Source organism: Notamacropus eugenii, chromosome 2, assembly GCF_028372415.1.
Source record: "Notamacropus eugenii isolate mMacEug1 chromosome 2, mMacEug1.pri_v2, whole genome shotgun sequence".
In the NCBI taxonomy this organism is placed as follows: Eukaryota; Metazoa; Chordata; class Mammalia; order Diprotodontia; family Macropodidae; genus Notamacropus; species Notamacropus eugenii.
In genome coordinates, this window is record NC_092873.1 from 492,674,666 (window position 1) to 492,687,282 (window position 12,617).

Genomic DNA, 12,617 nt, shown 5'->3' on the forward strand with positions numbered 1-12,617 from the left:
CAGAAACATTACATGAAGCCATAAGAGCAGATGAGGTCTCTAAGAGAAGACTGTGGAGGGATGGAAATAACCAGAAAACTGGACCAGAAATTTGTAAACCAAGGCAGGTTTACTCTGAATTTTTAGGGATGAGCCCAAAGAGTATAGAGTAAGAATAGTTAAAGAGGTGGGCAGTAGGAGAAGAATTTCAAGAGAGAAGGGGTAGGTGATCTCTTGTATTAACTGTAAAAGAGAGATCAAAGTAAATGAAGGTTGAGAAAAAGGCCATTTAATTTCCAAAATCAGTCTAGTGGAAAAGTAGAGATGGAAACAGATAATTAGAGTAGTAAGAAAGGAGATGAAACCTTTTCTCTACATTTCAAAACCCCTGACACTATCACCTCCTCTCCTCCTTCACTCCAGCCTCTGACAAAGAGGTGACCCTTTTCACCAAGAACGAACCCTGATACACATCCCTTTTATTGTATACCCTTACATATTCTCCATCTAACTGAACCTGTTTCAGTAATCCTTCCTCTGCACCATCACACACACACACACACACACACACACACACACACAGCCTGACTGAAAAACTCTAACTAGCTCCTGTCATCCCCTCACATTACAGTCCTCTACCTCTTCTCCTTCTCACAGCCAGCCTCCTGGAAAAAGCTGTCTACAAGGGTTTCCTTGATTTTCTCTCCTCTAACTCCTTCCTCAACCTTCTGCAATCTGGATTTCAACCTCACTCAACTGAGACTGCCCTCTCCAAAATTATCAATGAGTTTCCTAATTACCAAATCTTATACCTTTGACCTAGTCCTTCTTGACCATTTGGTAGCATGTGACACTCATCAACCTCCTTGGATCCTCTCCTCTCCAGTTTCGGTAACGTTGCTCTCTCTCTTTCAGATCTCCTCCTATCTGCTGGGCTCTCTTCTTATCTTCCTTTGGTGGTTCAGCATCCAGATTATCCTCCCTAAACATGGCATCCCCAAGGCTTTGATCTGGGCCTTCTTTCATTCCTTTCTTTCATTCTATGCAGATGTCTCTCTGATCTATATATCCAGCCCTAGTCTTTCTCCTGAGCTCCAGGACTACATCTCTACCACATTCTGAATTCAACAAGGCCAAGATATAACACATTATCTTTCCCCCACCCTACCCCCAACCTATATACCTCTTCTTTTTATTAAGGGCTCTACTAGCCTTCCAGGCACCCAGGTTGGCAACCTGTGCATGTGTTTTTCAACTCTTCATTCTCTGTCATCTCCATCTGTTAGAATGCTTTGTTTCCTACAAAACTCATTTAAAACTCACTTCTACATTAAGATTCTCCTAATTGCTCCCTAGCTCCTGCTGCCCTCCCTCCAAAAAATGACACCATATTTGCAAAGGATTTGGAAATAACTGGAAGTGAAAAAGTAGCATGGCAATCCAATTGAATTCAAGCACGTATGATGCTTCAACTCTTTGTAAGGAAGGCACCATGCTAGCTGGGCGCTGGGAGAAAGATCAACAAGACACAAAGGACAATAACATTATTTTTAACGGTTTTGTTCTCCATATAAAGATATCTATCTTACGTGAGGGCCTACTGTAGGAACAGAAGGTAAAACTCAGAGTACTAGGTAGAAATGACAAAATTACAAAGAGGTCAATTTTGGATGGAAGAAAAAGCAAAAAACAAACAAACAATAAAAAAAAAAACCCAAAAAAACTTCCTAACACTTGGAACTATGCAAATGTAGAACAGACTGCTTTGGGAAATAGTAGAAATCCCCCAGGGATCCCTGGATGTCTTCAAGCAGAAGCTGGAAGAGGTCAGGTGATGGAAGAAGAGGTCACTAAACAGGTGAGGATAACAGAGTTTATCTGTAACAAAGGGGATATTAACAGAACCAAGGAGCAGAAGGTTGTAAAGGACCCAGGAGAGGAATCAACATTAATTCTAAAAAAGTGGAATGGTTGGTTCATATTACTAAGCTTGGTTGTCTACACTGAATTTAATGAATGATTGCTCATCTCTCTGCTATATTTTGCCCATTAAAGCAAAAACTTGTTAACATGGAAGGTATTATTTTTATATAATAATGCTGTAGATTCATTAAAATAATTATCATTATATAAAATGCTCACTGCTTATTTTAAAAGTTACAATAGTGCAACGTTTCATACCTACCTGGTAGAGAACTAAAAACAAAATAAAAGGCGACAGGAAATCAATGCAGAAAAACTAAAAGCTGACTGCGTCTTTCCAACACAGAATCACAGATTCACAATGCATCTCCTTACGAGTCTCCTAAGTAGAAATCCTGGGCCCACAGTTTACATGCAGGGAAGACTCAGGTAGAAGTCTTTCTGGGCCAGTAAATGCACAGCATTACTTCCTAGACACATCCAGAACTGCTTTAGGGCATGACATGATCCTTGGTACATGGCAATTGCAGAATGCATCCTAGCAACAACACAAGGGCTGCTGCCTTTATTGGCCTTAGAGGGTATTCTCAAACCCGGGCTATGGAAGGCAGCTGCCCATGGAGACTCCTAAGGACTTCTGACATACTCTTGGCTCTCTGATAGGTCAGAGCAGATTATGCCCAGTGACAATGACAGTAGCTAACACTTATATAGTGTTATAAGGATTATAAAGCACTATGCAGACATCATCCTGCTTGACTCTCACGATAACCCTGTATAGCAGGCATGACAGGCATTATAAGCCATGTTACAGAGCGGGGTAAAATGAAGCTCAAGAGAGATGTTGGGACCTGTTTATGGACACACAGCTAGCAAGTACTGGAGGTAAAATCTGACCCAAAGTCTTGTGACTCCAAGATCAGAGCTCTTTCCACTACAACACTGTCTCTAGTCTAATCCCTATGAGAAACAGAAATAGGGATAGATGCTCAGAGCCAGAATGGACCAGGGATGGTAGGCAAGTCCAACTCTTTCCCTTTACCGAGGAAGGAACTGAGGCCAAGACCGAGGTGTTCTTCAAGGCTACTCTGTCATTAAGCGGCAAAACTGGAATCTGAATGAGGGATAATAAGGCCAGTTTTATTCATTATATTTTCAGCAGTCACACTCAAGGACAAAAAGAAGTTGATTCTATTTTATATTTATGTCTACCTAGGAAAAATTTTTTAACTCAACACAGACTGTAAATAACTTCAAAAGTCCTCAAGCAAGCCTTCTGCTGTATATTAGAAACGATTCAAAAGAATCTATAAACCACCTTTGTGAGTCAATGCAGACTACTGCTGGAAATCACAGAATATCAGAGTTCACAAAGACCTGGAGGTTGGAGAGGGGCAAGCAACTTGAAGTGTGAACTTCCCTCTGGGCCTGGAGTCAGTAAGACCTCAGTTTAAATCCAGTCTTAGATACTTACTAGCTATGTGACCCTGGGAAAATCATTTCACCTCTGCCTGCCTCAGTTTCCTCATCTGTAAAGAGGAGATAATAACGGTACCTTTTTTCCAGGGTTGTGAGGAGCCAAGGAGATCATATTTGTAAAGCACACACTAGTGCTAAATAAATGCTTGTTCCTGCTGCATGATCCCCTTACACAAGTGACCATTCAGCCTCTTCTGAAGACTTTCAACACAAAGTCCACTCTCCTTTGGGACTGCTCAGAATCGTGACAAAGTTTCACTTTCTCTCTGCCTGAATATCTCTTCTCCATGGGTCCAAAGTCTGCCTGTCCTCCAAAGCCAAGTAGAACCAGTTTGATCTGTTCCACCGGCCCAGCTTGGGTGGGAGAGGGACAAGACCAAGAATCTTGAGGAAGCCAAAGACCCAGATATGATTCTGAGCTATATAAGGAAAGCCTGCCTGGAGGAGGTGTCACCTGGGCTGGGCCTCAGGAGGTATGGAGGAGGAGGCAGAGCCCTAAATGCTTCTACTTCCACATCGTTGAGGAAGTCTTTCCTTATTGATATGTAATCACAGTCCTCACCTTAGGTACCACCTCCTCTGGGCAGTCTTCCTTCATCTGCATCAGATTCTACTACACACCACTTTGTGTTACATTTGGTTTTCTGTCTCCCCCTCCCACAAACCACACAGTCAGTTCCCCAAGAGCAGACACTACAAGATACTAAGCTCCGCACCCCAGCATGGAACCTAGGGCTCTCCACATAAGAAATGTTTGTTCAGATGAACTGACAATTCCCAAAGAATGGGGTCAGAAAAGGCTCCGTGGAAGTAGGGTGGAGATAGGGAGGAAAACGTCAGGGCTGGTTCCATGAACTCAGCGATCTTAGTCTGAAAACCATTGTCCTTGGTTTAGAAAATGGAAGCAAAAACCTCTGTCTTCTCTGTTCTCATTCTCTCCTCCCACCCCAAGACTCCCCAGCTTTACTCTCATCCCTTTGTTGTGCCACCTCTTGCTTGCATCCCATGTTTATTTAAAAGCCTCTTTTCCTGTTCTTAGTATTTTCCAGAAACCACAGCCCACTCTAGGTTTTCATCTTCCTGGCAAGACTCACACAATTTTGTTTTCTTCCTCATTTTCCTGATTTTCCAGTATCCCCCCAGCTCCTTCCTTATGCAGGCATCGAATGTATGTGTCAGTCCCGTCAGATACCATTCTTCTAGCTGATAGCCATTTGTTTGTCAAAGGCTCTTGTTAGGAGGATGACCTAGGTTCTGGCCTCTTCTGTCTCTTATGATCTAATGCATCTTAAATCAAGTCCAACAATGAGCAGATTCCTGCCAGGGCCCTCGTATTTAAATGACGATAGTCAGGACCATCAACAATGAGGTAAAAAATGGTTCCACTGTAAACTCCTGCAGTTTCTGTCACTTCAGGAATCATGCTAACAGTGTGTTCTCTCTCTCTCTCTCTCTCTCTCTCTCTCTCTCTCTCTCTCTCTCTCTCTCTCTCTCTCTTTCTCTCTCTCCTGCTTAAACAGTTAACTTCTGGGGCCCTTGTTGGTCCTTCAGTCTCCTTCACCAGGTGGGTGTTAAATGTTGTCTATTATACCTCTATGTCGTTTTCCATCCATCTCATAATCTCTCAAATGGCCGGTACCCCAGTTTAAGTCCTCAGCATCTCTCACAATCAATTGCCTTCTATGGTCTCTCAGTCTCCTACCTCCAGGCTCTTCCTTCTCCAAATATATATTCATATTCTATAAAACTGGCAAAGTAATAGATCTGAAGCACAGATTGGACTATGTCACTGCCCTGCTCCAGATGCCTCAATGGCTCCCTGTTACCTCTAGGACAAATATAACCTTCTGTGTTTGGCATTCAGAGCCTTTCACAATCTGACTCCAGGCTACCTTTCCAAATTCATTACTTATTACCATCCATCTTATATATATCATTGGTCCTCACACAAACATCTCATTACCCATCTCTTTGCATAGGCAGTTCCCCATATCTGGTAAGCACTCCCTCCTTCTTTCTCCCTCTTGTAATCTCTACATTTCTTCAAAGCTCAACTCAAATCCCATGTTCTATCCTAGGGTCTCCTCTGGTTCCCACAGCATGTAGTGGCTCCCTTTCCCCCAACCCCCAAAAAAATCACCTTGGCTTAAAGAATTCCAGAGTTGGAAGGGACCTCAGAGGTTCCCTGGTGCAACTCCCTCATTTTGTAGACATCCAGAGTGGGGGATCTACCCAATGTCAGGCAAGCAATCAGCATTAAAGTGGACTTTGACTCCCCAGTCTCTAACTCTGTGCCTACCTCCTCCACACACTTTTTTTGTGTATATTCTTTCTATGCCTATGCTATGCGCCACATGTTCTCCTCTGACAGAACGACAGGCCCAAGTGATAGTATAAAATGATTAAGGCCTAAGAATAAGAAAACAGCTTCTTAAATGCCATGTCTATCCTATGGCCATGTATAAGCTTCCCGAAGGCCAGAATGTTTGGGCATGGTGCCCAACCCAGAGTAAGCGCTTGATTGATGCCTCTGCCTGCTATTGGAGGGCCAGCAGACTTTTCCACATTGCTAACTCAAAGAGGGCTGGAATGGCAGTAGAGATCAAGCCTTTAAAAACACATCTCAGAAGTCTTCTTGTCCCACCTGACTCTGGTTAGTCCTCAGAGCTGTGATCATGACTGCAACCTAACTCAATTTTCCAGAGGCCACTGGGGGCCTTTTCTACCCCCTTGCTCTTTGTGATGCACACAGGTATTGAGCTCACCAGAACCTTCCCCATATAAAGCAGTTCTACTCCCAAACTGCTCCACCAACACCACCACAAAAGGTAGTACAGCAAGGTGGAGTGGAATTTCAGATTTGGGAGTCAGGAGACCTGAGCTCAAGGCCTATCTCAGATACCACTCAATGGATGGCCTTGGATAAGTGCTTATCTATAAAATAGAAATGACAATACATGGGTGACTCACTTCATAGAACTGAAAGGAAAGTATTTCCCAAGTTTTTATTGTTAACCAACTTGAACATTAAACCTTGGCTACTACGATACATTATACAAGATGCCAGTCCCACCCCCTTCTTGGTTTCAGTTTTCTCTGTCTCTCTCACTAGTGGCCATACATCTTCCTTATCCTTTCCCTCTCTGCCACTCTGCCTTGGCACCCAGTAATTAACAATCAATCCCCAGGGTACTGCTACATTCCCCAACAAGAAGAGGCTGGGGAAGGAACATAAGTTCTCACATTTAGGTTTAAGCACCATAGGTGTTTTCAGACATTGTCTGGTGGAGTTTGAGCCAGGCCTTGCCCAGGCCAACAGCATTCACCTCCAGGTGAAACCCTTGGCCACTGTAGCACACATTATACTGACTGAGCTGCGAACTGGGTACATTTTGAATGTGCAAGGAAAGCCAGCTGCTGAATTCCTTTCCTCTTTCTTCATACTTGTGGATAGATAGCAGCATATGTATCTCTTTACCAACTCTTAGCAGAAAGGGACGTAGCAGAATGCATCTCACCAGGAGGGGCTATCACTCCGTGACCCCGACACCTCCCAGACCCAGGTGCTGCCATGACTCATTTCAAAGCTGTACAAAGTCCTTTGGAACTACTTTGGCCCTTAAGACATTTTGGTTCTGTCTGTGGGATGAAAGGGAACAAAGTGGAAGGAGGAATTTTCCCTGCCCTCCTCAAAGAGACATATAAATGCCTAAGCCACCCTTAAGCAAGTTTTTATAAAGGTGGCCCAAAGGAAAAGCCAAGGCCTAGGTGAAGTGTACTTCACATCTAAAAGGGAAGCACCAGCTAGGGATCCCAGCTGCCCAGGTCTACCTACTTCATCTCCTCCAGCCTTAGCTAGTTGGCTATGGTAGCACCCATTCTCCCCATCAAGCAGCTAATGCTGCACATTCAAGGTGTGCAAGAGAGGCCCAGCCACCAAGTTCCTTTCATTTTCTACCTCCTACTCTAAGGTGATTCAGGTAAGATGAAGGTCTCTAATGCACCGGGTGAGTTCTTCTTCTCTGGAGGATTTATGGAGAACAGACAACATCAGAAATGGTAAAGTAGTGAATGAAGCCTGTGACCTGTATATGTGGAAGCCATATGTACAGTGATGCAATAAGGGGTCCTCTGAAGTCTTTAAGAAACTCCACTTCTGTTAAACCTTTAAATAAAGCTGAAATTGTAGACTGAAACACAATCAATGATTATTAATTAACATAATAAACAATTAATATAATAAAATAACCAAGGCATAAGAATCAGAAGATAGTTCATTAACACTGGCCTCTAAGACATTTTTCATTTGTTCAATCATTCCACTTGTGTCCTATAAAACATATATCTTATCCAATAAATAAAAGCAAAAGGTAATGTGTATGTAGGGTCACATTGGTGTTTTTTGATTTCAGTTACAGCACCTCTGTCTGAGTGAAGAGAGGGTCACAGTCAAGGCATTTCCCATTTAGGGGGTCTCACTTTCCTCATCTAAAAAATGAGGGGCTTGGGGTGGCTGACCTTAGAAAACTCTTCTAGTTACCCCATGGTCAGAGACCAGCCAGACCATGTCTTCCATGGCCTCGGCCTGAATCCTGCCCCATGCCTGTTACAATATAATGTCATCACACAATGACCAAAGAGGACTGAGTCAGAGGGGAAGTTGACCCAGCACCTAATTATTCCTGGGTACCACTAGATGTTAATATCCCAGTGCCTTCAAGAAAACTCTCAGGTTCCCCTGTCACTTGAAGGAAATAAGATTTTCACAAAAAAAAAAAAAAAAAAAGCTACTTTTGGATTAAAGAGTAGGAAAAATAAACTAAAGAAAAAAACCACCCACAAAAAAGGGCTTCAACTCCTTTCTGGGGCCCTTCTTCTGCCCCAGCCCCAGAACTGGAGCTGGCTCAGAGCAGTCACTTAACAAACATCTGCTGACCAGATTAGCGAGTCTTTGAATCATACAAGAAAGCAGAAGGCAGCGTTACCTGTAGTTCCCCATGTGCCGATTTTCATGTTCTTCTTTGGATACCTGCCTACGAACCTGGGCAAGTCTCTCTTTCTAGAAATTAAGAAATGTCACAAATGAAAGTTGACACGGGATGCTGAACAGGAAGTTTAAGGGGTGGCAGGTGTTTGTTCAAGCTTATCATACCAACTCCTCTTTCCTTCTCTCCAGGCGATGCCGCTGTTTTTCCCAGTCAGAAGAGCCCGGCGAGAGCCTTTTCATGGAACCTTGACCGTACAGCCTCTTCTGAGCTTCTGCTTTCTGTTTGGCCAAGTTCCTCCTCTTGTCACTTGTCCTAAAAGACGATGTACGTGGACAAGTGATTAGAATTCAACAAGGTGAGAGTTTTTCCATCATACATGGAATTGCCAAGGAATGGGAGTCGCATAAATGTGCTCCTTATGAAGGTGTTGAACATCACATTAAGTTCCTTCTTGGGTAATACACATTCACACCGATTATAAGTCTTCCTATCATGATGCTTTCTAGTACAGCCACACACACACACACACACACACACACACACACACACACACACAGAGGCCAGCATCTTCAAGAGAAAAGCAAGGAATATTATGACTGTGGGTACACATGAACTTGGACAAATCATGTTGCCTCTGTGAGGCTCACTTTCCTTGTTTTTAAAATGATGAGATAGAACTAGATGACGTTTGATGTCTACACATTCAGTGACCAGTCACACAATGTCCCCTATCAGCCTCCTACTCCCACCTTCACTTTAATTTAATTTTTAAAGCCCAAGTTAATTGGCACCTCTTCCAGGAAGTCATCTTCTCTGACCCAACTGCTAATTATCTCCACCTCCCAGACTTGTCAGACTTGCCTACCGCACCTTATTTATACCTCTCTCACGCATTCATTTTTATATACTAATTATAGTTATGATATCTCAGCATGACATCGTGCATAGATTGCTAGAGTTAGAGTCAAGAAGACCTAAGTTCACATCTTGTGTCAAATACTTGTTATCTGTGGGATCCCACACAAGTCCATCTTTCTGAACCTCTGTTTTCTCATTTGCAAAATGGGGATCATGAGTACCAGCCTCTCAGGGTTGTTGTGAGGACCAAATAAGAGAAATCATTTTGTGATGACCTTAGAGGGTTGTATGAAGACTATTTTGAAGGGTCTTTTTTTTTGCATTTTTTGAGGGGGGTGTATATTTTCAGTGGGAATCTATGCCTGAAATTGTATTGATGTGAGCAAAGTCAATTCCCTTCAAAGTTCCTGCAGCTCTAGTCTGAGAGAGTTGGCACAGATACAGAGAAGGCTGAATGATTCTCCAGGGTCACAAAGTCAGTAAGTATTTGAGTGGGGACGCGAACTTAGTGATGGCAGCTGTTATTTGTTTGTCATTCCTGTGGTAGTCACAGTTCTTTATTACATAGTAGGCTCCACGAAGGTCCAGTAGCATGTCTTTTTTATCAGAACTCTCTATGATGTATCTGGAACCTCACACACAGTTACCACACACAGAAAGTTCTCAACAAGTACTTGTTTAATTGGAAATAAGGGTGAAAGTGAACACATTTCACAAAAGAAGAAGGAGTGGGGGATGTCATGTATGTCAACAACTCTGAAGAGGAAAAACCAAAATATAGAACAGAACTCATCAGCCCCAGAAGAGTGCCCAATTAACATCCACAATGGGGTTTTGGGAGGAGCCCATCTCCCCAAAGTACGTAGAGCTCATTTAGGGATTTTTCTAGCTCCTTGATTCTACATATAGAATCAGGATCCAAAGTGAACATGCAGTGTATATACTGAGTTCTTTTGTATGCCGATGTAGTGTCTGAGCTTCAAGAAAAGTTGCGGCAGCTACAGTGAAAACTGGGTTGCACAGTTCACAAGCAGATACATAACAGCCGTGCCTGGAAGACCTAGGGCATGTTAGTGGGGCACAGGTTTACCTTGACCAACACTTTGGTGGGATGATGTGTAGAACAGGCTTGCATAATTCTATGACAAAGAGTACTGCAGCAGTTCAGGGCTAACGGGGGGACGAGTGGCAGTTCATCATGCCAAGAAATGCCAGCACGATCACAAAGCAAGGATGATGGACAATACAGAGACTGCCTCACATGACCACTGCATCCCAAAGGACTATGAACAGCTGGCCAGAAGACCAAAATCTTGGGGGGAGTGGCAAAATCAGGCAACAGTTCAGCTGATCGTTCAGAAAGGAAAGGTGAGCATATCACTCTGTCAGATGGCTCTGAGTGAATGAAAAACCATCCAGTTTAAATCTCTGAATCAGACCTACCACTTGGCCTTCTTTATCTAAAAGTTTAAACTGGAGGGAAGGAACCTGTTTTCTAGTCAGTAACTGATCCACAAAATGGGGAAAAGTTACTCAAGGGACACACATAAACAAAAATAAATTTTTTTTTATTATTTTTTAATGTTTAACAATCACTGCCATACAATTGAGATTTTATCCCCCCCACACCTACCCTCCACTACCCCCCTCCCTCCCCACGATGGCATACAATTCTGTATAGGTTCTACATATACTTTCCTACTGAGTATATTTTCACTATAGTCATGCTATGTAGTCAGACTAAAATAAATGAAAGAAATCATATAACAAATCAAAACATGATACACAAACACATACACATACACAAACATGATCTGCTACATTTTGTGAATGACTTCCATATTTCTTTCTCTGAGTGTGGAAGGCATTTTGCCTTGACAACCACCTTTGGGATTTTTTTATTTTATAAGAAGTTCTTCCATTATTACAAAATTCCAAGTCTACCAGAAAAAACTCTCACACACTGTGGTCGTTGCTGTGCACAAAGTTCTCCTGGTTCTGCTCCTTTCACTCAGCATCAGGTCATATAAGTCCTTCCAGGCCTCTCTGAAGTCTTCTTGTTCATCATTTCTTATGGCACAATAGTACTCCATTACATTCATATACCATAATTTATTCAGCCATTCCCCAATTGATGGACATCCCCTTGACTTCCAGGTTTTGGCAACTACATAGAGTGCTGCTATAAATATTTTTGTACATGTGGGACTCTTTCCCATTTTTATGTTCTCTTGGGGATATAGTCCTAGTAGCGACATTGCTGGGTCAAAGGGTATGCACATTTTTGTAGCCCTTTGGGCATAGTTCCAAATTGCTCTCCAGAATGGTTGGATGCGCTCGCAGCTCCACCAACAATGAATTAGTGTTCCAACTCTCCCACATCCTCTCCAGCATTTATCATTTTCTTGTTCTGTCATGTTTGCCAATCTTATAGGTGTGATGTGGTACCTCAGAGTTGTTTTGATTTGCATCTCTCTGATCAATAGTGATTTAGAGCATTTTTTCATATGATTATAGATATCTTCAATTTCTTCCTCTGAAAATTGCCTGTTCATATCCTTTAACCATTTATCAATTGGGGAATGACTTGTATGATTATACATTTGAGTCAGTTCTCTATATATTTTAGAAATGAGGCCTTTATCCCCGAGCTTCGCTGTAAAAATTCTTTCCCAATTTACGACATCCCTCCGGATTTTGGTTGCATTGGGTTTGGTTGTGCAAAAACTTCTCAGTTTAATGTAATCAAAGTTATCCATTTTGCATTTCATAATGCTTTCTATCTCTCCTTTAGTAAAGAATTCTTCCCTTCTCCATAGATCTGATAAATACACTATTCCTTGCTTCTCCAGTTTATTCATGGTATCAATCTTTATACCTAAATCATGTACCCATTTGGACTTTATTCTTGTGTACGGTGTCAGGTATGGGTCTATGCCTAATTTCCGCCACACTGTTATCCAGTTTTCCCAGCAATATTTGTCAAACAATGAGTTCTTATCCCAGAAGCTGGGGTCCTTGGGTTTATCAAACAGAAGGTTGCTATATTCCTTGCCTACTGCATCTTGAGTGCCAAGTCTATTCCACTTGTCTACCTCTCTGTTTCTTAGCCAATACCAAGTGGTTTTGATAATTGCTGCTTTATAGTACAGTTTGAGGTCTGGTAGCGCTAGGCCACCTTCCCAAGCATTTCTTTTCATTAGTCCCTTTGATATTCTGGACCTTTTGTTTTTCCAAATGAATTGTGATATTATTTTATCCAGCTCTAGAAAATAATTGTCTGATAGTTTAATTGGTATGGCACTAAATAAGTATATTAATTTAGGTAGAATTGTCATTTTTATTATATTAGCACGGCCTACCCACGAGCAACTAATGTTTTTCCACTCA

General features: G+C 42.3%; 1 protein-coding gene across 8 annotated transcripts in view; it reads right to left on the bottom strand.

Moving 5' to 3' along the window:
- The window catches only part of TTLL7 (tubulin tyrosine ligase like 7), a 233,682-nt gene that overhangs the window by 94,729 nt on the left and 126,336 nt on the right, over positions 1 to 12,617 (bottom strand). For all 8 annotated transcript variants that reach the window (XM_072648853.1, XM_072648847.1, XM_072648848.1 and 5 more), the window contains exons 11-12: positions 8,534 to 8,681; positions 8,367 to 8,440 (exon numbers count right to left, since the gene is read on the bottom strand). In XM_072648853.1, the coding sequence (XP_072504954.1) occupies positions 8,367 to 8,440; positions 8,534 to 8,681 (222 nt within the window). The remainder of the gene's footprint in view (positions 1 to 8,366; positions 8,441 to 8,533; positions 8,682 to 12,617) is intronic.